The following is a 21359-nucleotide window of genomic DNA, read 5'->3' on the forward strand; positions in this document are numbered from 1 at the left end:
AGGTCATTCTCTTCATATAATATGGAAAAATAAACTCTACCGAACCCACAGTTAATGCTCCCCACGACTGCCCCGGGGCATCGGCTTTCCAGACTTCGGAACCAGTATGAAGGTGCTAGGTTTCCAGGGAGGGAAACACTTCGCACTGTTAGCCAGGGCTCCGGCCCAGTGAAGGGAGAGAATCAGGAAAGAGGATGCTTTATTTGTTAATAAAATGAAGGTAACAGGGTGGTTCCGGGCCCTGCTAACATGTCCTGGGGTGTCCCCTCATCTCTTCTGATCACTTGCTGCCCAGCTAATGCCTGGTAGATTATTCCTGGGAGGGTAGGGAGCCTTTAGGTCAATCATCGGTGACATTGCAAAGGAGGGCTCATCTTCCACACCCAGGATCATCGTAAAACACTGAACTGGATGAATGGGAGAAGACAAGGATACATAAAAACAGTAAAATGTTTATTTTCTTAGAAAAAAAAAAAGTGGGGAAGAGGGATTTGAAATGATTGTGATCACACCCCCCCGTCTGCATCCGAGCAAAGCCAACGTTGCAAGCTTAATCCTTGATTCGGTCACCCGATACATGACACCCTGCTGCGCACACCCGGGTCACTTCCAGGACTCAGGTCACAACATGCGTTTAATCAGTAAGAGCTTCTCTACTTCTTCTTGGCAGAGAAACGAGGCTTGCCATAGCAACCACCCCACCTCCAAAGCGCAACATGGCCCGTGAGAAGCAAGGCTCTGAACCGCTCTGGGAGAGACAGGGAAGAAGGAAGGAGAGGGGGAAGGAAGCGCGGAGAAGCGGACCGCTCTAGAATAGAAGTTTGATATCTGACTTCACCACTACCTCATCTTATAGAAAATAGGTTGGAGAGCCTCTGTAAAACAAACGGTATCTTTAAGGTGAAATCGCAGAGTTTTGCTGCACACCTGGACACAAGAGAAGTGAGAAGTTGCAACAAGTTTTAACTAGCAGCAACAAAGAAAGTTCAATGACAGTTGTGTTGTTTGTTTTTAGCAATATCCCTCTGCAAGTTCATTAGGAAACACTGTAACTGAATGGGGCATACGATATGGAACGATCCTTTCCTATGGCGCTGCTCCTTGAGGAGGACCGACCTCTGCAAAGATTTCAACTGGGTGCAACCTATTTACACAGTAGTAGCTCCTGGGGTGAGTGGAAGATGGGTGCTATGTGATGTCCTCTTCTTCCGAGCAGTAATCTCGACCCTGGAGGGGGAAAGGAAAAAGTCACATGTGAATGAGAAATTCAAAGCAGAGCCTGGGACAGTGACTCGTATCAATGTTCTCTCAGCACATGTCTCTTCACACCAAAACCCAGATTTTCATCAGTGACCACTGGGCACAGGATAGACACATCACAAATACTTGCTTTATAAACTGTATCGACCTCTAAGCATGGAAGTTTTACCAAGCCCCAAATAAGCCCTTACTTTATTTTTATTTATTTATTTAAATTTTTTTTTTCTTTATTGATTTTTAGAGGGAGAGGAAGGGAGAAGGAGAGAGAGATAGAAACATTGATGAACGAGAACATAGATTGGCTGCCTCCTGCATGCCCCCCACTGGGGATCAGGCCCACAACCTGGGCATGTGCCCTGACCGGGAATCGAACTGGCGACCTCTTGGTGCATGGGTTGATGCTCAACCACTGAGCCACATCGGCTGGGCATCCCTTACTTTATATTGCTAAGAACTTATACTAGGTACATACAAGACTCAGCTTTTCACCAGAAGATCACCACGAGGATGATCCATTCAGGAGATCAATTTCTCATAAACGAGAGAAACTCAAATGAACAATGAACCAGCAGCTTTGTGCTGGGGCCAGGGCTGCTCACGTTTTATGGCTACATCTCCATGCCCAGAATTTACAATTTGACAGACGGGGATGGAATTACCCAGGGATGTCTTAGTTCTAATCTACTCTCAACTAAGACAGGATTTTAAAAAACTCAAACAAGGGACTGTAACATATCTTAGGACTGTGTTTGGTGTGTGTGGGATGCACAAGAAAGGCGAAACTGCTCTGATTCACCGGCTGGCAAAGCAGGTCACTCGAAGGCTTATGGACTCCACAGCCCTTACTTTGGAATATATTCCACCTTCTCCCCAGCAGGGCATGTACTCTGTGAAGGTGCCGCTACGACTGGGATTTAAGCTCTAGACCTCACTGGGCTGGGCTGCCTCGGTCAAAGCACATGGCTCCCTGGTCTGCAATCCATCACAGGAACAAAACGTCTGCCCGCATCCCAGTGTCGCGCACAAGGGCTTTGTAAAAGTCACCATTGATACCGTCTGCGTTCTTTGAACTTCTTCTTTTAAAATACACACTGCATGTTTCGCCCTGGCCAGTTTGGCTCAGTGGTTAGATCATTGGCCTGTGGACCCAAGAGTCTCAGGTTCGATTCCAGTCAAGGGCACGTACCTCGGTTGCTGTTTGATCCCTCCCTCCCTCCCTCCCTCTCGATCTGAAAAAGTAATGGGGAAATATCCTCAAGTGAGGATTAAAAAAAAAAAAAGCATACTGCGTGTTCCAATTTGGGGGAAAATATTCCTTTAAAAACAGAATTTTCTAAATTAGTGGAACTTATTCTTAAAAATATCTAAAACTTAACAATTTTGTATAAAACTATCAAATGCATTGCATGTTTCTTTGTCTCAATATCTGCACATTGGGACTATTTCACCTCCACCTCATATTTAAGTGTCGTTGTGATGAATTATTGTACCATTGGGCTGAGAGTGCTCCTGGCTCTGACTTACTAGCTCTGGGATCTCGATTAGTTACCTCTCTGTGTCTGTCTCCCCACCTGTAAAATGAAGAGAACAACAGGACCTACTTCACATGCTTGCTGAAGATTGAACGAGTTAATAGTAGTAAAGTGATTGACCACTGCCTGGCACAGAAGTCATACATGTTGTGTGTGTGTGTGTGTGTGTGTGTGCATGCATATGCACACATTTGGTAAATTAAAAAATGCGACCACACAACGAAGTCGCCAGGGGGTGCCTGTTCCGAGCCGAAATGCCTCCAGATGGCTGCCCTCTGTGACTGCCATGCGCTTATTAGCATGTTTGAGTTTCCTCCGCTCTCCGACTGCCCGCTCTCCCAGTTCCTCGCGAGTGTCTGGCTCCAGTGTTGTCTGCAGACTTGTTCTACTTGCTGCGTAAAAACGCCTCCTGGACAGAGACACTGGGCGACAGCCTTCCCGAGAACAGCCATGTGTGCTCAGCAGTCCCCCCACACTGACCGGCTCCCTGGTGACGCGTCCCAAGCAAATGGTGACCCGTCCCTGGCCTTGGCCCGGACCACTCAGGAGACACTCTCGGGCCACGTGCGGGAGAGTTAGAGAGGAGAACCTCGTGGCCCCTGACCGTTGGGAGTCGTTCTCCAGGGTGGAAACAGGACACATCGAACACAGCAACTTGATGTTAGAGACACTGTGATGCCCTCTGACCTGGTGGCGCTCCCCACACCATAGCTCACGGGGCCCGGGGGATGCGGAGGGGACACGGGGTGTCTGGCTGGGGGGAAACGCGGGGCGCGGGAGTTTTCATGAAGAAAGGCCAGAGGACATACCCAGTGGACACACACACTGTTGTATGACATCAGGCAAATTACTGGGCGTTGGTTTCCCGGGGATAATCATAGTCTTTGCCTTGTAGGGTTGTGATCAGGATTAAATGGAAAAAGTATAGTGTCTGGCAGGTAGTCAATACATATTAGCTGCTGCTCTTATTACCATACTTAAACCTCGTCCAGCCCCTGGCAGAGGAATAGAGACCTCCTTCCTCGGGGCTGACAGGTGAGGACTGCGGTCACAAATCATGATCTGACAGGTGTCACTTCCTCCCACCTCAGCCTCGCACCCGAGACAGGCCAGAAGTTCATGATTTCGAATCAAGCTTCTATGACAGACACCTAAGTCCCTTCCCTTCTTCCGTCTAAATGAGGCCTCACATCAAAGTGAAGGCCCAGCTGGCCAGTGTGGGGTTCAGAGGGTACCTCACCCACAAGGAAGACGTGGACCCGATGACAGACAGACAGACAGACAGACACACGTGAACTGGGGCACTCGCTGACAAAGCCGGGTCTCCGACTCCGGAAATGAGTTACAGGGTTATGAAGCAGAAGGCGCATGTCAGACCCTCCAGGTTGACTGTGACCATAAGCAAATGCTCCCTTAGAGGAACAAATCTGTACAAACTGTGTAAACTCAAAACCGCAACTCATTTCCCAAGCATCTGTTCCTATGAAATGACTAACATTACTATGAGGAGGAGACGGAAAACTGCATGCGTTGCTTCACAGACATTATTTCACCGGTGTTCACACCGACCAGGACCAACCCTGCAGGGAGGGAGTAGTGCCCTGTGATTTGTGGGCAAACCTCAGATGAGCCCAGAGCCCAGGGTCATCCTTGCCTTTCCCCCCTCAACTATAGTAAGTTGGTAACCAAATTCAAATCAGTTTCCTTTTTGTTATGATCACCTGTCAGCCGCTCTGAGAACCAGACATTTTATACACAGAAAACTTGGAAATCAAAATCATCAAGAGTATGAGCTCCCAGAGGGCCGGTGTCATTTCAAGAAACGGGGACGTGACAGAGCTGCTACTTGAGTGGCCTCATCTCAGCCTCACCTGGTGCCCCCCTGCACACCAGCCCCGGCGGGCAGGGCAGGGAGCTGGCGTCTGCAGCGTGGCTTCGTATCTCACTGAAATGTTTAAAGAGCACCTTGGAACCTTCGGCTGTCAGAGGCAGGAAGTGGGAGCAGCTGGGTTTGGGAGCCACACTGCCATTCTCGGAGCTGAAGCACGCCCCTTCCCCGCAAAGGGACGAAAATAAATGGAAGTCTTTGTCGAGACGCTTGCTCTACGCAGTTGGAATGAGGGACTGTCGGGCACAATTCCGCCCTTGTGCCAACGCCGCACTGGAAGCCACAGAGAGCCTGGTCCCTCCCAGGACCCCACAAGCTGGAGGACCGGAAATGCCCGATGATACTGACAAGGATGGGTTGTTGGAGGAACCACGTGGGCATTCTGGTGCAGACACAAAAGCATCGCAGCTTTTGCTTCCTGGAATTTCTCTGCCCATGCTGCTCCTCCCCTCTGCCGTGGTCTGCACTACTTTCTTGGGAACTTAAGGAAGTTTTTATGTCAACTCAGAACATACATCTCCCAGGTTCTTGGGTAAAAGCTCTTGTTTGTTGAAATGGCTGGGCTAAGAAGTAGGGATATGAAGGAGAAGCAAAGGAAAGGGCATTGTCCTAGTTTTAAATTCTGCAAGTGCAGAGAAGTTGCTCGAAGAGTGACTTCAGATAAGGACTGTCCTCCTCAAGTCACGTTCCAACAGTCTGGGACTGGCCGTGAGGTTCCAGGTGCGATTTGATCCTATTGGTCTTTAGTACATTCTTGTGGGCAAGTGTGCACTGGGCCTGATACATACCCCTCAGGCATATAACAGTCAACTGGGAACTGTGTATTTTCCCACTGGAGTAGTTTAGAGCTAGAAGAAAAGTGCTGAGAGGGAGCACTGAGCCTCAGTTTTCCCATCTTTAAAATGGGGATGGTTAAGCCCTGGAAGGTTTGGCTCAATGGGTAGAGGTTGGCCCACGGACCAGAGGGTTGTGAGTTTGATTCCCGATCAAGGGCACGTAACCTGGGCTGCAGGTTCAATCCCTGGCCCCAGTCAGGGTCATGCGGGAGGCAACCAATTGTGTCTCTCTCACATCAACGTTTCTCTCTCTCTCTCTCTCCCTCCCTCCCTTCCATTCTATCTAAAAATTAATGGAAAAATATCCTCAGGTGAGGATGAACTAACTAACTAAATAAAATGGAAATGGTAAGACCTAACTTGCAGTGTTGTTGTGGGAATTAGAAGTAAAATACATAAGGTGTTTAACAAAGCTTGGCACATGGTAGGCACTTAATAAATTACAGCCCTTAAGATGATATTGAAAAATGAGATCAATAGATCTAATAGTTCATAAACTGCTTAAGTGAGAAATTCGGCCCATAGCTGGATCAATCAGTTACATTCAGGCCCTTGGTCAAGCCCTGTACCTCAGGGCCTGGGAGCTTGCCTGTCCCTCCGTCCTGGCCAGCTGCCCTTGTCCCCAGCCCACCTGCAGCCAGCACTTTTCATTTTCTGAATCTCTGCTCAAATGCCACCTCGCTGTCTTCCCTGGGCACCCTAGACCAACAGCACTCCTACTCTGCTTCATTTGTATTTATATTACTTGTCATTACCTGGCATTATTAATACATGAATTCACTTCTTAATTGGCTGTCTTCCCTCTTGAATAGAAGCAACGAGTGGGCAGAACTGTTCTATACACTGTTGCATCCTCAGGACTCAGACACGTTAGATGCTCGATGAGAAAGGACACGATGAAACATATCTAGAGAGAGCTAAAATTTTGGAGTTGGAAGGGGAGCTAAGGTTTTCCTCTCCGACCTTACATCTAATGTAGGACAGGCCTCCATGTACCACGTGCCAGGCAGGGAAACGTCTTTTTTCGGCTGGAACACGGGAGATACTTTTCCAAGCTGCCGTGAAACTGCTCAACAGCGGAGCCCAGACCCTGCCTCTGCCCACGGCACGGCTTAGTCTGGTCCTTTGGACTCAGAGGATAGGTCTTCCCAGCATCCCTCAGCCCACTGCCTGCGAATAATGTGGTTTTCCAGTCTTATAGCGGTTATTTTTAAATTTTTTTATCCTCACCCAAGGACATTTTTGCATTTATCTTCAGAGAGTGGGAGAGAGAGAGAGAGAAAGAAATATCGATGCGAGAGAGACACACCAAGTGGTCACCACCCACATGACCCCAACCAGGACCGGGGACAAACCGCAACCAAGGTATGTGCCCTTAGCGGGAACCAAACCCAGGACTCTCTGGTCCGCGGGCCGACGCTCCAATCGCTGAGCCAAACCGGCCAGGGCTGCAGTTATTTTTTTAAACAGACCCATCAAAAAGTACCAACACAGAATAAAATATCCCAGAGACATAACCCAAGATATGTAAAAATTAAGTATCTGGCAAAGGGAATCACCAGTAACATCAGAGTCCAAAACAATCAATATGCTAAATCTTAGCAACAACAGGACAGAATATAAAACTGAACCTCTGTCAGGGCTCTGGAGAGGGAGATAACAGCCTCAAAGAAATAGGGAAGATCGCAAGGAAAATAAGAGGAGCACATGTAACATGTGAAAATGAAACTGGGCATGTCAGAAACCAGTGCAACAGAATAAAAAGATAGAGTGGGAGGGAGAGAGAGAGAGAGAAACATCAACGTGAAAGGGACACATTGAGTGGCTGCCACCCACACGACCCAACCAGGGCCGGGGACAAACTGCAACCGAGGTACATGCCCTTAGCGGGAATCGAACTCGGGTCTCTCCAGACCACAGGCCGACGCTCTAACCGCTGAGCCAAACCGGCCAGGGCCCACCACCACATTTTATAGTAAGTTTAGCCAACATGTCTTTTTTGATACCTAATGGCCTCTATCACAATGGTTATGATTACAAAGGAGTCTGGAGGGAGGTAGTGCTGTGTGTGTGTGTGTGTGTATGTAGGGATGGAGGCCGTTGAATGACATGATACAGGAGGTGTCCTGGGACTTTCACAAGTGAAGCGAATTGTCAACATGTTGCAGATCATGCTGGAACAAGCAGCCTTGTTTAGCAATGCGATTGATAACGAGTACGTATCAGCGGAGACGGCACAGACTGGAACGAGGTTGGCCTGGAGCTTAGGAGAGGCAGACTACAAGCAGGGGAAGCAAAAGTGGAAAACACCCCCACGGTCCATTGTTCACCACTTCTATTTACGTAAATGACCCCTATGTAAACCCCATTTGGAACCACGTCCAGTTTCCTCCCCGCAATATTGAGTCAGGCGTCTTCAACTCAGTCTTCTGCTGTTGGGACAAAATTCTGAGAACCTCACACGCAGCCCTGGACGGGTAGCTGAGTTGGTGAGAGCATCCTCCCAATAAACCACGGTGCTGGTTCGATCCCAGGTCAGGGCACATACAAGAATCAACCAGTGAATGCATAAATAAGGGGAACAACAAACTGGTGTCCCTCTCTCTCTCAAATCAATTAAAAAAGTAAAGAACCTCACACATACTCTAATGGGGCCAGAAACAAAATATTCCAGTCAAGACTCTCATGTTTGGTGAAAGAACATGAATTTTTAGAAACAAGGCTCATTCTAGAAGTCTGTTGAAACGGCGCTCATTTCTGCTGGAAGGGAGTTGTGATACTCATCACCAAGCAGGCTCGTGACTGGTGACTGAGTGACTGAGGAACCCATCCTCCTCTCCTTCACTTTTCGGGATGATGCTGGGAACACCCACTAGTTTCTGGCCTGTGCGTTATTTTGATTCTCCCACCTACTGTCTGCTTCCTGGCCGTGATTCGTCCTCCTCCTCCCTCCTCCTAACTGTGGGTTTCCTGACTCAGTTTCTCGACTCAGTGATGTGTCCTGCATCGGCTTCCACCCTGCGCTGTGCGAAGGACCAGCTCTCCAAGCACCAGAGAGCATCTCGAGTGATGAAACCCAATTGCCGCATCGGCATTTTGGTGCAGAAATTTAATGGGCCGTCTCCTGTCTCTGCCCATGTAACACCCCTCCCCCCACCTTTCCTTTCACGTATCACCCTCCGATGACAACCTCGGACACAAGTTTCTCTGAGCATCTGGACATTAAGTTCTGCCCTGGACCAGGAATACAGGCAGGAGAGATGCATCCCACCACCTGAGCATCTGGGAACCAAGAGCTAGATTCCAGAACAAAGATGAGGAGGATGCCCTGGCCAGTTTGGATCAGCGGTTAGAGCGTCAGCCTGCGGTCCAGAGAGACCCGGGTTTGGTTCCCGCTAAGGGCATGTACCTTGGCTGCAGTTTGTCCCTGGCTCTGGTTGAGTCGTGTGGGTGGCAGCCACTCGATGTGTCCCTTTCACATCGATGATTCTCTCTCTTCCTCTCTCTCCTTCCCGCTCTATCTGAATAAAAAATGGAAAAATGTCCTCAGGTGATGATAAAAAAAAAATTAAAAAAAAAACAAAGATGAGGAGGAGGAGGCAGGGAGGGGTGGGAAGGTGGAACAGAGGACACCCCGAGGGGCTGCTCTTCAGTCCCCCTGTGGGGCTGAGGCCAGAAGCAGGTGCTCCGTCCCCCTCCCCAGGCCTGGACGTTGCATTGACCCGCCACTTGGGGCACTTTCCCACAGCATCTACAGTCCAACATCAATTCACAACTAGTGCCGGAGAAAATAAAAAATAATTAGCTGTGCCGGTAAAGTCTCCTCCCCCGACGTACTTCATCAGAAAAATCAATTGAGGCATTAACGACCGCCTCTGTTTCTAATAGGCTTTATTCTAATTAGACGTATCCGTTATCATTTCAGTTGGAGGAGGGTCTCGGTTTATCATGAGCAGGAGTGACAGCCTCCAGCTGTTCCTCTGACGGTACCTGGGAAGGGTCCCCAGAGTAACAGCAGCAGTGACGACAATTCCAGTGCACGGAGGCTTTTCATTTCCAAGAGAGGGTAAGGATTCGCTAAGCCCCGAGAAGCGTTCCCTAAACCCAAATCTTCCTTCTACGGTCCGAAGGGAGGACACTTTAGAAGCTGCAAGGCACCTCGTTCTCTAGCTTTATTGGATGTTGGCGCCCAGATGACTTCAAGGACGCCTCCTGCCTACGAGGAGGTCAAGAGGTGAGGGTGCAGAGGAGCAGGGGTGCCCCTGTCTCTAGGCCTCCTGAACTGCTGTCCTCAAGCTGGCGGGGGCACCTTCCTTTGCCAAGGGCCGAACAGTAAACGTTTTAGGCTTTGCATTCCATGGGGTCCCTGCTGCAGCTCAGCCACAGATAGAAGCAAAAAATAAATAAATACATAAAATAAAAATAAATGAGCGTGGCTCAATAAACCTCGTTCCAATACATCATGTTTGTGGACACTGAATTTGGAAGTTCACATAATTTTCACGCCAGAAGATATTATTCTGCTCTTTGTTTTCCCCACCATATCAACATGTGGCCTGGGTTTTTGGGCCCCTGGGCTGTCGCAGACACTGGGACCACACTGGGCAGGGTTCAGAGGCTAACACTGCCAGGGTTTGGCCCTCGTCCTCAAACAGCACAAGTCTCCTCCCAAATGTCATTTTCTAAAGTTGTTCTTATGTTACGAACAGGAAAACCATCAATCAGAATCAAAATTAAAATGAAAAGTTTTATAATCCATCTTCCTAATAAGAGGGTTCTGGTTTCATTTAAATCTCCCTCCATCGATATGCCATTTTCATATCATCTCAATCTAGGACAGACGTGGTTCTTTAATTTTACGTTTTTTCACTCAACGTTGTCTCATAAAAGTTTTCCTGGTTGTAACTGACTCCTCGTAATGATAATAGATATACCATAATATTTTTGAGGCGTTATTTGTGGAAGATTTCCAGACCATTTGATGGGCTTCATTCAAAGGGATGTCTTCATTATTCTAGTCTCAGATGTAACAGTTCAGGTTTAAGTACCAGTCCCTCAGCCCCAAGCCAGGACATCCCACCTGATAGACTAGAGCCTCCTGGGGTCCAGGGCTGGAGCCTTGAGGGGTCCAGGGTTCACTTCCTTGGGGACAATGGCTTTAGCAAGTTGGGGATTTCAATCCATACACCTCTTGACAAAGATGTGCCTTCCACACACCCTGTAGCCCTTTATTCTGAACGAACTGCTTATACCCTATAATTCATACTGAACAGGGTGGGAGGTTTGGGGAGACTATGCACACACCTCCTTTCCTTAAAGTTTTTAAAAATGTTTTTATCCTCACCCGAGGACACCTTTTCCATTTTTCGTTCAGATAGAGTGGGAGGAAGAGAGAGGAAGAGAGAGAGAGAAACATCGACGTGAAAGGGACACATCGAGTGGCTACCACCTGCACGACCAACCAGGGCCGGGGACAAACTGTAACCGAGATATGTGCCCTTAGCGGGAACCGAACCCGGGTCTCTCTGGACCGCAGGCCGATGCTCTATCCGCTCAGCCAAACTGGCCAGGGGTCCTTACAGTTTTTAACTGAGAACGATCAGGAGTCACGTGGGAACCTGCTTTCTTGTTAGAGGGGAGAACCCAGCAGCCCTCCCCAGGCCCTCCCCTCCAACGCCCAGGGCCCGGTGGAGAGTGGGGGACGTCGGGGCTGCCCCCTGACTGCCCCTCGCTGGCAGGCCGGAGGGGAGAGGGTGTGAGAAGTCCGTTCCTTTCCTTCCTCCCACACGGGGGGCGACACCGCCGGGCCTGGGCGCTCCCTTTCCTCGTCCTCTTTGCTCTCAGAATGGGGAGCATGAGCCTCGGGCCAGGACGAGAGCGGCGGCCACTGACGGGCCACCCTGCCCCAGAAGGCAGAGGGCAGCGAACCGCCAGATCCAGGGAAGAAGGCCCGCTGGGCAGCGGGGGTGCTCTGGGCAGAACACGTCCCTGCGGCTTCCTCCTCCCCTGGGACTTGACTAAGGGGGCCGAGCTGCACCCCAGAAGAGGAAGAAAAGCAGGGTCCACGGGGCTTCAGGACGGAGCCTGAGGTTTCCACTGGCACGAGAACCGGACACGACTCCCGGGAATGAGCAGTGGGGGAGGGTGACAGCCGAGGGAGGCCCAGAGGAACGTGACGGGCCTGGGCCAGCAGGACCGACTGCCCGGAGGGACTGTTCGGTCTAGTGAAGCGCTGATGAAATGCAGGGTGGTCACTCATTTGGCCAAGCGCCCAGTAGGAACAAACAGCAACGAACAGAGGACGCCGACTGTGTAGCCACGGCCGCCGGAGCCCTTGGAAACAGGAAGGGTTCAAATGAAACTACCACCTCATTCCCCGCCCGCACCCCAAGGCGGCACAGCGGCCCCGGGCTGGGCGTGTGTCCTTCTGGCTCATGTTTGATGCTTTAACATTCAAGCATTTTCATTCTACATCAAGTAAATTATACTCCAGGTGTGTATGAATGGTTAAAACACGTAACAGAGGTCGCTTATAAATAAATCATGTAAAAATATACCATACTATGTATGCATGCCTGTGTGTGGTGTCTGTATATCAGTGACCGGTATGCAGCTGGTGCTTAATAACTATGTGTTGAATGTCCACCTATAAACAGTGTATGGTATTTTTGTGTTTTAAAATTTGTATACCATACAATTTTTATCATTCTGCATATTCCTCTGCTCATTTACTAATATGATTTGAGATCTATAATTGTTAATTTCTTTAACGTCTGCATAGTATCATAGTGTAGGAATACAGAGGCTTTTTATTCACTCATTCCTCTATCCTTAGACACTACGGCTGTTTCTGCTGGTGGTTTGGTTTGTTTTGGTTTTGCTACCGAACACAGAATGCTTCAGTAAACTTTACTGTATACATGTAAGAGAATTTCAATGCTACAGACCCGTAAGTTTAACTGAAGGTTTTTATTGGTTTGTATTAATAGGACTTCTTTACATATTCTGGCTACGGATCCTTGTGATGTTTTAAGTGTTGCAAATACATTCAAACTCATTTACGGGAAGCTCTGCATGTAGGAATCATAGGCTTATTGATAAGGTGGGTACTGACCCAGGAGACTCAGCTGGCTCCTTGTGTCTGTTTTTAATTTGTTTAGAAAGGAAGCAGGGTATGAGCAAACCTCCAAACCACCAACAACCAATTTTGAGTATTTTGGTTTCCCTCTTTTAGCAAAATGGGATTAAAATAAGGACAGCCTTGAAGTGTCTTCTCCAAAAAAGCTTTCTGTAAGGGATGGAGCTGAATACGTCTCCACTCAACAGAATTTCAAAGAGAGGAATAAGTGTCTCACAAATGATAAGATATTGCAGAATAAAATTTTTTAGAAACATACCGAACTTCAAAATTCCTTCCCAGCTGACATAAATGGGCATGTCTCATTCTTTGCTACAGAGGATCTGTTTGGTGGTAGTTTAAAAAGATGGAGGTAAATTGGATAAGATAATTGCTTAGTATCCCAATTCCTCATGTCTGGGATCAAAGAACACATTTCGGTTAAGCTTGTTAAATGAATCAAAGAAATCAGTCTTATCATTTTGATGATTATGGCGGGAGGGGGAATAATTCCCTCTCCTATCTTTTTGCTGTTGTTACAGGCATTTTGAAGCGGGTGTCAATAAATATTTCTAAAAGCAGGCTTTAAAAAAATCTGCAAGAATTAAAAAAGAGTGAATCCTTCAAACAGGAAAACAAAATAGAGAGATTCGGCTGTACCCAGGCTGACCGAACCGAGTCACTGACTCATTCTGAAGTCATAGCTCCAAAGCTGGCTCTGCACATGTTCACGCAAATCGAATTCCTTAACATCTTTATACCACACAGGAGTGAGGTGGGTCAACCTGCTGGAAAGTCTCCTAATCTCATAATCTACCTGCAAGGAGACAGCGGTACCCCAGAAAAGGATTTGCTGGAGCAAGACCCACGCTGTTAAGTTCTGCATTTTTGGTATCAATTTTAACCTCCCCGACAATCCCCCTGACATCTTTACAAATGACCTTGATGATATGGACACAGGCAACCCCAACCCAAATAAAACTACCAATTATAGAACATTACCACACTCAAACACCCTGCTAGAGACTCTACAGTGATTCTTCTTGAATTTCCCAGACAAGTTAGTATTACTAGCCACATTTCTGGGGTGAGCAAACGGAGGACCAGAAAGGTTAACCAATTAGCCTGGGGTCACACAGCTGCTGCTGGAGCTGGTCCTTGGCTCGGGCCGGTCCGACCCGCAGGCTCCCTCTGTTGCTCCCTGCAGCCTCTCTCCTGACTCTCCATCAGGGTCTGGGCCCTGCACCTGCTCTGTCCCCGCTGAGCCGCTCTGGCAGGAGACACACCGAGAGCTCCTTACTGTGGGGTCTGCCCACCACAGCCTCTGAGCTGCTGCCCCTGCTAAGCCCAGGGGTCTTGTCAGCACATTCACTCATTCAACAAGTATATTTCGTAACCGTTCTGTGACAGGTTCTGGGGAAACAAAGACAAATGAGACCCAGTTCTTATCCTTCTAGAACTGCCTGTTTAATGCTCCCAGTCCTCTTAGAGATTCTTAAATAATGAAGTAGCCATTACAGAGGGCGGCACGCTCCGGAGCCCCGAGTGCCCTCTGGAAGTTGCAGCACGATGCCCGTGGCTGCCAACCGCAGCAGCGGCTGCGGGGGGGGGGGGGGGGAGCCCAGGAAGAGCCCCGGAAGGGTCAGAGGAGGACACATGCCCACGCCGCTGTGTCTGCTCCAGGGGACCCGAGTACCTGCCCTGCCCAATACGCACTCACAGCAAAGGCCAAGGCTGACTGTGCCCCTTGCTGCCGTGAGGCTCACAGCGCTGTCGGTCACACCTCGTAGAAAGCGGCCTGGCCCTGCCTCCACGCAAGCACCACATGGCTCCAGAGCGGAACTCTTCTCGTCTACTGTTCCCCCGAAAGCGAGGCTGCTAGAACCCCAAGAATGCTCTGGAAGTCAAGTCCTCCAGGACAGGGAAGTGAGCGGAGACTGAGCACTGCGTTGCTTTCGGGCTCGTGTCCTTGTCCTTGGCTGCACCTGTCACCATGTGCTCCAGGGCATGCGGGGGGCCTCACAGCCAGAGTGCACGCATCTCGCCATGGTGCCTACGCCGGTGTCCCCATCGCGGCTGTTCCAAAACCCACTGACGAACAACACACACCCAGGGACATGGAAGCAGGGCACAGACTGATGAACCTCAGAGGGAAGGGGGAGAGGGCGGCGGGGAGATAGACCGAGGAACCTATGATACGCATTTATGCACAACCAGTGGACACAGACAACAGGGTGGTGGGGGCGGGGTGGGCAACGGGGAAGAGAAAGGAGGGATGTCTGTAATAATTTCAACAATAAAGATAAATTAAAAAAAAGAAAAGAAGTCACTGCACAAAGCTATGCCTATGTAGGGAGAAAACGAAACACATCCTACCCTTATAATGACAGCTTTGTCTGACAGATGAGGAAAGGTAAACACAGGAGAGAAGAGAGGCCAGGCAGGGGGATGACGGGAAAGGAGACACAGGAAGGGTTTGGTCGTTAGCAGAAGCAATAACCACGGAGCAAGAAAGTATTGACTGGGATGCTATTGGCAGCCCCGTCCACTCCCAAAGTGCACACCAGTGAGCGCTGCTCTCCACCAGTGTCCAGGGCCTCGGCTGTGCCTGAAAGTGACTAGCGCTGTGGGGGACATGCTAGGACTTCCTGCACACACGGGCAGGCCCTGCGACATTCTCCAGCATCGCAGACCCCAGCACCGTGTATTCTCATCGCTAGCATGCACCGAGGAGCCCTTTAAACCCCACACCAGAAAGTGAAACCTCCCCTCAGCTCTGTCTGCCAAACGTTATTTTTTATTCTATGGCAGCTCTGAGGTTAAACAGCCTGCGGCAGGAATAGTTTATATATGAAGCCAAACATCACGGTTCATAGTTACATGTGCGTCAGTCTCTTCGGATGAAACGCAAACAGCTTCTGATCTCTGACACCCCGATTCAAACTGTGGATCAGCCTCCCCTGATGTAATATTAAGAGAGGGAGGCCTTAGAATAAACTCATAAATGTAGACTTACCGTGATCTTTCTCACCAGCTAGGTCGGTTCTGGGGCCAAGGGAATCAAGCTGCTTCAGAAACCCAAACATTTTTCTAAGTGTGAAAGGTTTTTCAGTGGATATAAAGGTCGCGATAAGCCAGCTGATTTTAAATCCACACACTGCTCTTTCCAAGACATTTCCTCAAAGTGTCACACTGAATAACTCCAGTCGACAGTGGCGAAGTCCCCAAATCCTACAGGAGTATGGCGAGGGTAAGCACAGTAGGAGAGCTGATGGGCCACCCTCAGGGGTGAAGGGCTGGTTTTTGAGACGAAGAAAGAGAAGTAAGAAAGACAGAAGAGCGTTTTTTTTTTTAATCCTCACTCGAGGACACTTTTCCAATTTTTTTGTTCAGATAGAGTGGGAGGGAGAGGGAGGAAGAGAGAGAAACATCGATGTGAAAGGGACACATCGAGTGGCTGCCACCCGCATAACCCAACCAGGGCGGGGGACAAACTGCAACCGAGGTATGAGCCCCTAGCGGGAACCGAACCCAGGTTTCTTGGGACCGCAGGCCAAGGCTCTAACGGCTGAACCAAACCAGCCAGGGCAGGAGAGGGGGTTTGGGTGGAGTTACCCGCCCTCTGTTTTCTTTTTTTTTTTTCTTATCCTCACCCGAGGACATTTTTCCATTTTTTGTTCGGATAGAGCGGGAGGGAGAGAGAGGAAGAGAGAGAGAGAGAGAAACATCGATGTGAAGGGACACATCAAGTGGCTGCCACCCGCACAACCAACCAGGGCCGGGGACAAACTGCAACCGAGGTATGTGCCCTTAGCAGGAACCGAACCCGGGTCTCTCTGTACCGCAGGCCGACGCTCCAACCGCTGAGTCAAACCGGCCAGGGCCCGCCCTCTGTTTTCTCATCCTCTTTAACATCAGAGATACATCGGGTAAGGTCTAGGGCTCACTGGTCAGCGGGGCCCTAGACCTGAGGAAGCAGATGAATGAAATGATCTTAAAGACATCCCTAAGTTCTTTGCCTGGGCTTGTGGACAGGCTGCAGGGAATGATAAGGCCCTGATATTTCACTGGAGAATTCTGTGCGTATGATATCATGTGCTTTTTTACAGGAAGAGTCTTTGTAATTTGTAGAGATTCCGAAGAGATGCCCATGGCCCAGTGACGCTTAAGAAGCCTTGACGAGAAAAAGAAGGCGGATGCCAACGGCGTTGTCCAGAGACAGTCTTTCTTTAACGTTCAGGGTGGTCTTTGAGACCCTTTGCTCATCAGCTGTTCTTACCACCCCATAAAGCAAAACAGACATCTCTGTTTTTGCCTGGAGAAGATACTAATATCGTAGGGACTTAAATAATGTATTTGCTTCTTCTGCTTCTTACAAGTAAACTCAAATGCAGAAGAGAAAGCCGATGTAAAAATCGGGTGTTACAACTTTCTATAAATTTAAATTGTTTATTTCCAAATAAAAGTTAAAAAAAAAAATGCCCTGGCTGGGTGGTTCAGTAGGTTAGAACATCATCCCGAGGTTGCAGGTTCAATCCTCGGTCCGGGCACATGCAAGAAGCGGCCAATGAAGGCATACAGGAGGGGGACAGCAAATCGATGTTTCTCTCTCTCTCAAATCAATAAATTAAAAATATATAATTGGATGTGATCTGGATTTGGTGCTATACTCAGAAACTTTTCCATGGAGCCAAGTTTTAATAATCTAGAGTTTAAAATCACTATCTTGCTCTGCAGTCAACTGATATTCTCTTTAAGCTGCAAAATTAGGCAAATGTCACCACCTTACACAGGGCTCAGGCACCTGTGAACTGTCTGGCACAATAACCACGGATCCCAATGGAATAATGGTTAGAGAGCCGAGAAAAAAACCCAACGAGGAAAAGTAAACGAGACACTCTCATTGTTTCACGGATGTTTACTCTCCACAAGGAAAAGGGAAAGCAAATCAGACAGAGGTTATCCAGCTCTTCTGAGCTCCTGACACCCTCCCCCCTTGCTCATCTTCGGATGCAGCTCGGTGGCCTTCCCCAGGCCAGCACCGTGAGCCCTACCGAGTGCCCCGGAGCTGTCCCGACTGCTGAATGGACCCCCAGATGCACCCCTGACCCAACAAACTCTTGTGTTCAAGACAGAAGGACGTGATTCACAGTGACAACGGCGGGCTGGGGGTGATGGCTAAGGGCTCCTCCATCCGTAAAAAAATTCCATTTTTAAAGACATTCACTTTTACAATTGAGCTCCTCAAACAAGGGACTGTTTCCTACTTAGTCTGTGTCCCACATTTCCTAGTTATTTCTCTATCCTGAGTGACTAGCAGAACGTCCGATACGCAATAAGCGCCGAAGAGTTTTGAATGCATTTTTGCTCCTTGCTCTTCTGTACCACCATTCACCGCTTAGAAAGCCGCGGGCCCATGTGTGCCGCAAAGGTTAGCGAGCTCGGCGCTGCAGTCTCTGCTGAGGATACTGTGGTCCACGCTACGCTTCACTACGAATACTGAGCCATCTAATGGTCCTGGTTTCGCTATACTAATGGAACTTTTACAGCGATCTTTTTCAAAAGTATTATTTTATTTTTTATATCTATCTTGAGAGAGAGACAGAGCAGAGGTTTCTTTCAGTATCAAGAGGAGAACTGAAAGGTAAATTCAGACCATGCCCTATAGACACTCAATAAATAAAAGGCTGAATCAAGGAAGGGCAGGTTTAAATCTCCAGGGTTCAGTCAATTTTGCTTCTCAACAATTTAAGGGATAAAAGAAAAAAAGAAATTCTGGGACATTCCGAGATTAAATCTCAAACCTCAGGCCTCTCAGAATGGCTGCAGTTTTTAGCACGACACTCTTTGAAGTTTAATCGTTGTAAAAAATCAACCCTATAAGTCCTGAAGAATGATTCGAGTCGCATTTATGGTTGTCCTCATGTTAACTTGAAGCAAAGAAATATTCAGCAATGGTTAAAAAGTCAGGAAAATAATTTTTAAGGACCCAATGCCCAATTTCAGTTACATAAACGGTGATGAAGATTATGTTCAGCCAGACACATATACTAAGAAGGAACATCTTAATTTTTGGAGGCTTAATGTTTACGCCACACAATGTACACACATTCACAATATTCAGAAGGATGAGCTTTCGGTGAGAGAGGTGAAACAGACAAGCTTGGCTCAGAGAGGACAGGAAATCCCCCCAGAAACCTGCTAACTGGGTGCACGTTAGACTAAACAACAGCTCTCCGTCGAGCTGGATTTATGGGGGTGATCGCTCAGTAAGGTCTATAATGTCTAATCACTGGGGTGTACACCTGAAACTGATATCGTATGTCGACTGTAACTGAAACATAAAAAGTCACTTAAAGTTAAAAGAAAAGAAAAAGAAAAAGAAAAAGAAATGTATTCAAGTGGGAACACTTGCTTGTGTTGAATCCGCAAATGCTTCTTTGTCCTGGGAAGTTGCCACCTAAGAAATGATCGAGTCATAAACTTGCTTTTGTTGTGCTAAACTCGCCTTCTCTACACCCCATCTCAAAAGGAAAGTGGTTAAGCTGACCTTCCAAAGGGAACCATGGATTTCAGTTTTGAGGAAAAAGAGGTAGACTTTCAATGATGGAAACACTCGGGAAAGGAATCCGGTAATTTTAATGCCTCCTCCGATTTGTATACATTGTTTAAAATCACAATTCGGGTTTCAATTTCTACAGACTACCTCTGACTACTAAGCAGATCTTGTTTCCAGAAAGCTAGCAGAGGGGAAAAAAAATCTCAACAAACCAAGGAAGGAAAAATCTTCACCAAAACAGTGGGAACAGACATTTCTTTTTATGCTTCTCTTTACTAAAACAAAATGTTATCGGCAAGTTGAACAGCTTTTGAATCACTATGTGAAACTTGGTAATGGCTCTGGATGAAATTTTTCATCTCAAAAGTCATGCATAAGCCAGAATTTCACTAAAAATAAAACTAAAACATTCCACTCCTAAATGAGTTTTTTGCATAGTCAGGGAGTGACAGAGACTAAGCTACCATTTAAATTCATCTCCATCTCTATGTTTACACTGGTGATATTTGCTGGTCTTTTAGTGATGCAATAAAACATTATACAATTATTCTTAGTGGGGTCTGCTGCGGAAACACTGATGAATTTAAGACCTTATCTTCCATGGAGTGATGAATTTAAATTCTATAATTATGTAAGCCTATAATGATTACCATAGTCCATAGGTCATTCAGTTAATTAGCACATAGCATGCTGAGACCTTAAGTATGGGTTCAGTTTCCACAAAGATCAACATTGCATCTTACTGTCAATGTAAAATCCACACATTCCTAGCGAAGCAACTTGGAGACTCTGCTTTGGAGCCACAGAGAACTGGGCCAATAATAATAATGGTAATAATAATATTATTATTGCAAACCTGGGTGAGTTGCTCAAGCATTCGGAGCCTGTTTCCTTGCCTGTAAAACACAGGTAATACACGCCTCACAGTTATCACCCTGAGGTTGCTATTGATTGCAACATGTACATGATGTTTGTAAAGAACTCAGAGTGGTGCCAGGCACTAGGTAAGTTTTGGCAGGTGCCTTCTGGCTTGCAGTCTGAGGTCAGAGCAGGGCATCAAGGGCAGACAATACACAGTGACAGGAACACGACAAAGGTGCTCACGAGTCCCTATCTGGCTTTGCGCACTTTAATCGATGATCAGCGGTAGCCCGGGATCCTGGGAAGCTCCCTTACACCCTAAACATTCTCATAGCCACGTTTTCTTGGTGGAGGCAAGTACTTGCGTTTCAACTCTCTGCCCAGCCCCTTACAAGAATAACCCTGTGACACAGAACCCAGAATATTGTTACCCTAACTCATGAGGCAATTAGCCTAGAAACATGTGCTTCATTTATTTTACTTCTTACCTTTTCGATTTTTTCATCCAGCATTCTGAAGAATTCCTGTTGGCTCTCGGAGATATGCATGCTGAAAAACACAGAGTAGTAAGTGCATATTTCAATTTTTTTTCCTTAAACCTCCTCCCTCAAGGAAAATGCTGAGCCCCTAAACTTTGAGGCAGACATTTATTTAGAGCAGACTTTTCCATGGAACTACTCTGAAGTTATAGTAAGAATAAGTGTTATTACAGTAATCCTACAAATGCATTTCAGAACAGTCTATCGGTGTCTATGATTTAAGAAATACAATTTCCTGTCAATGTACACACGGTGCCGTGACTGGGAGGTGCGGGCCAGACTTTTCCTTCAGATACACCTTTGTGATGTAAAGAAACAGACAAGCAGCCCATGGCGTATTCCCGTGTGCAACCCTAGTTATTACATGGAAATGTGTACTTTATAAAGGTTGTCAGCGTCGGTGTGACATTCAGCGCTCTCTCTAGGTGTGGGCTGGCAGCAAATGGACTTGACATTGGCCATGAACACCTTGCGCACTGGCGGCCGTGAATGCCCCGACAGAGACTGCACCAGAAGAAAGGGGAGAGTCAGGAGGCAGGTCTGGGTAGCCCCTGCTCTGTGTGTTTGCTCGTCCCGCCCCAGTTAACAGCACTCGGTGAGATGAACGTGGTAACGTGGGTAAGGAGGGCAGAGGTGCCCCAATGGGAAGGGTGTGGAGAGGAAGGGGCCTTGGAGGCAGCATGCTTTTTTTTTTTAATTTTTGTTTTTTTAATCCTCACCAGAGGACATTTTTTCCATTTATCTTCAGATAGAGTGGGAGGGAGAGA

General features: G+C 47.8%; 1 protein-coding gene across 1 annotated transcript in view; it reads right to left on the reverse strand.

The window, feature by feature from the left end:
• Positions 1-434: 434 nt before the first annotated feature.
• CUNH1orf21 (chromosome unknown C1orf21 homolog) overlaps positions 435-21359 on the reverse strand; it is a 121762-nt gene continuing 100837 nt past the window's right edge. Inside the window, exons 4-5 of the mRNA XM_036273639.1 lie at positions 20542-20602; positions 435-1227 (exon numbers count right to left, since the gene is read on the reverse strand). Coding sequence (XP_036129532.1) covers positions 1189-1227; positions 20542-20602 — 100 coding nt within the window. The 3' untranslated portion in view covers positions 435-1188. The remainder of the gene's footprint in view (positions 1228-20541; positions 20603-21359) is intronic.

The sequence above is a fragment of the Molossus molossus genome, unplaced genomic scaffold (genome assembly GCF_014108415.1).
Source record: "Molossus molossus isolate mMolMol1 unplaced genomic scaffold, mMolMol1.p scaffold_m16_p_20, whole genome shotgun sequence".
NCBI lineage: Eukaryota > Metazoa > Chordata > Mammalia > Chiroptera > Molossidae > Molossus > Molossus molossus.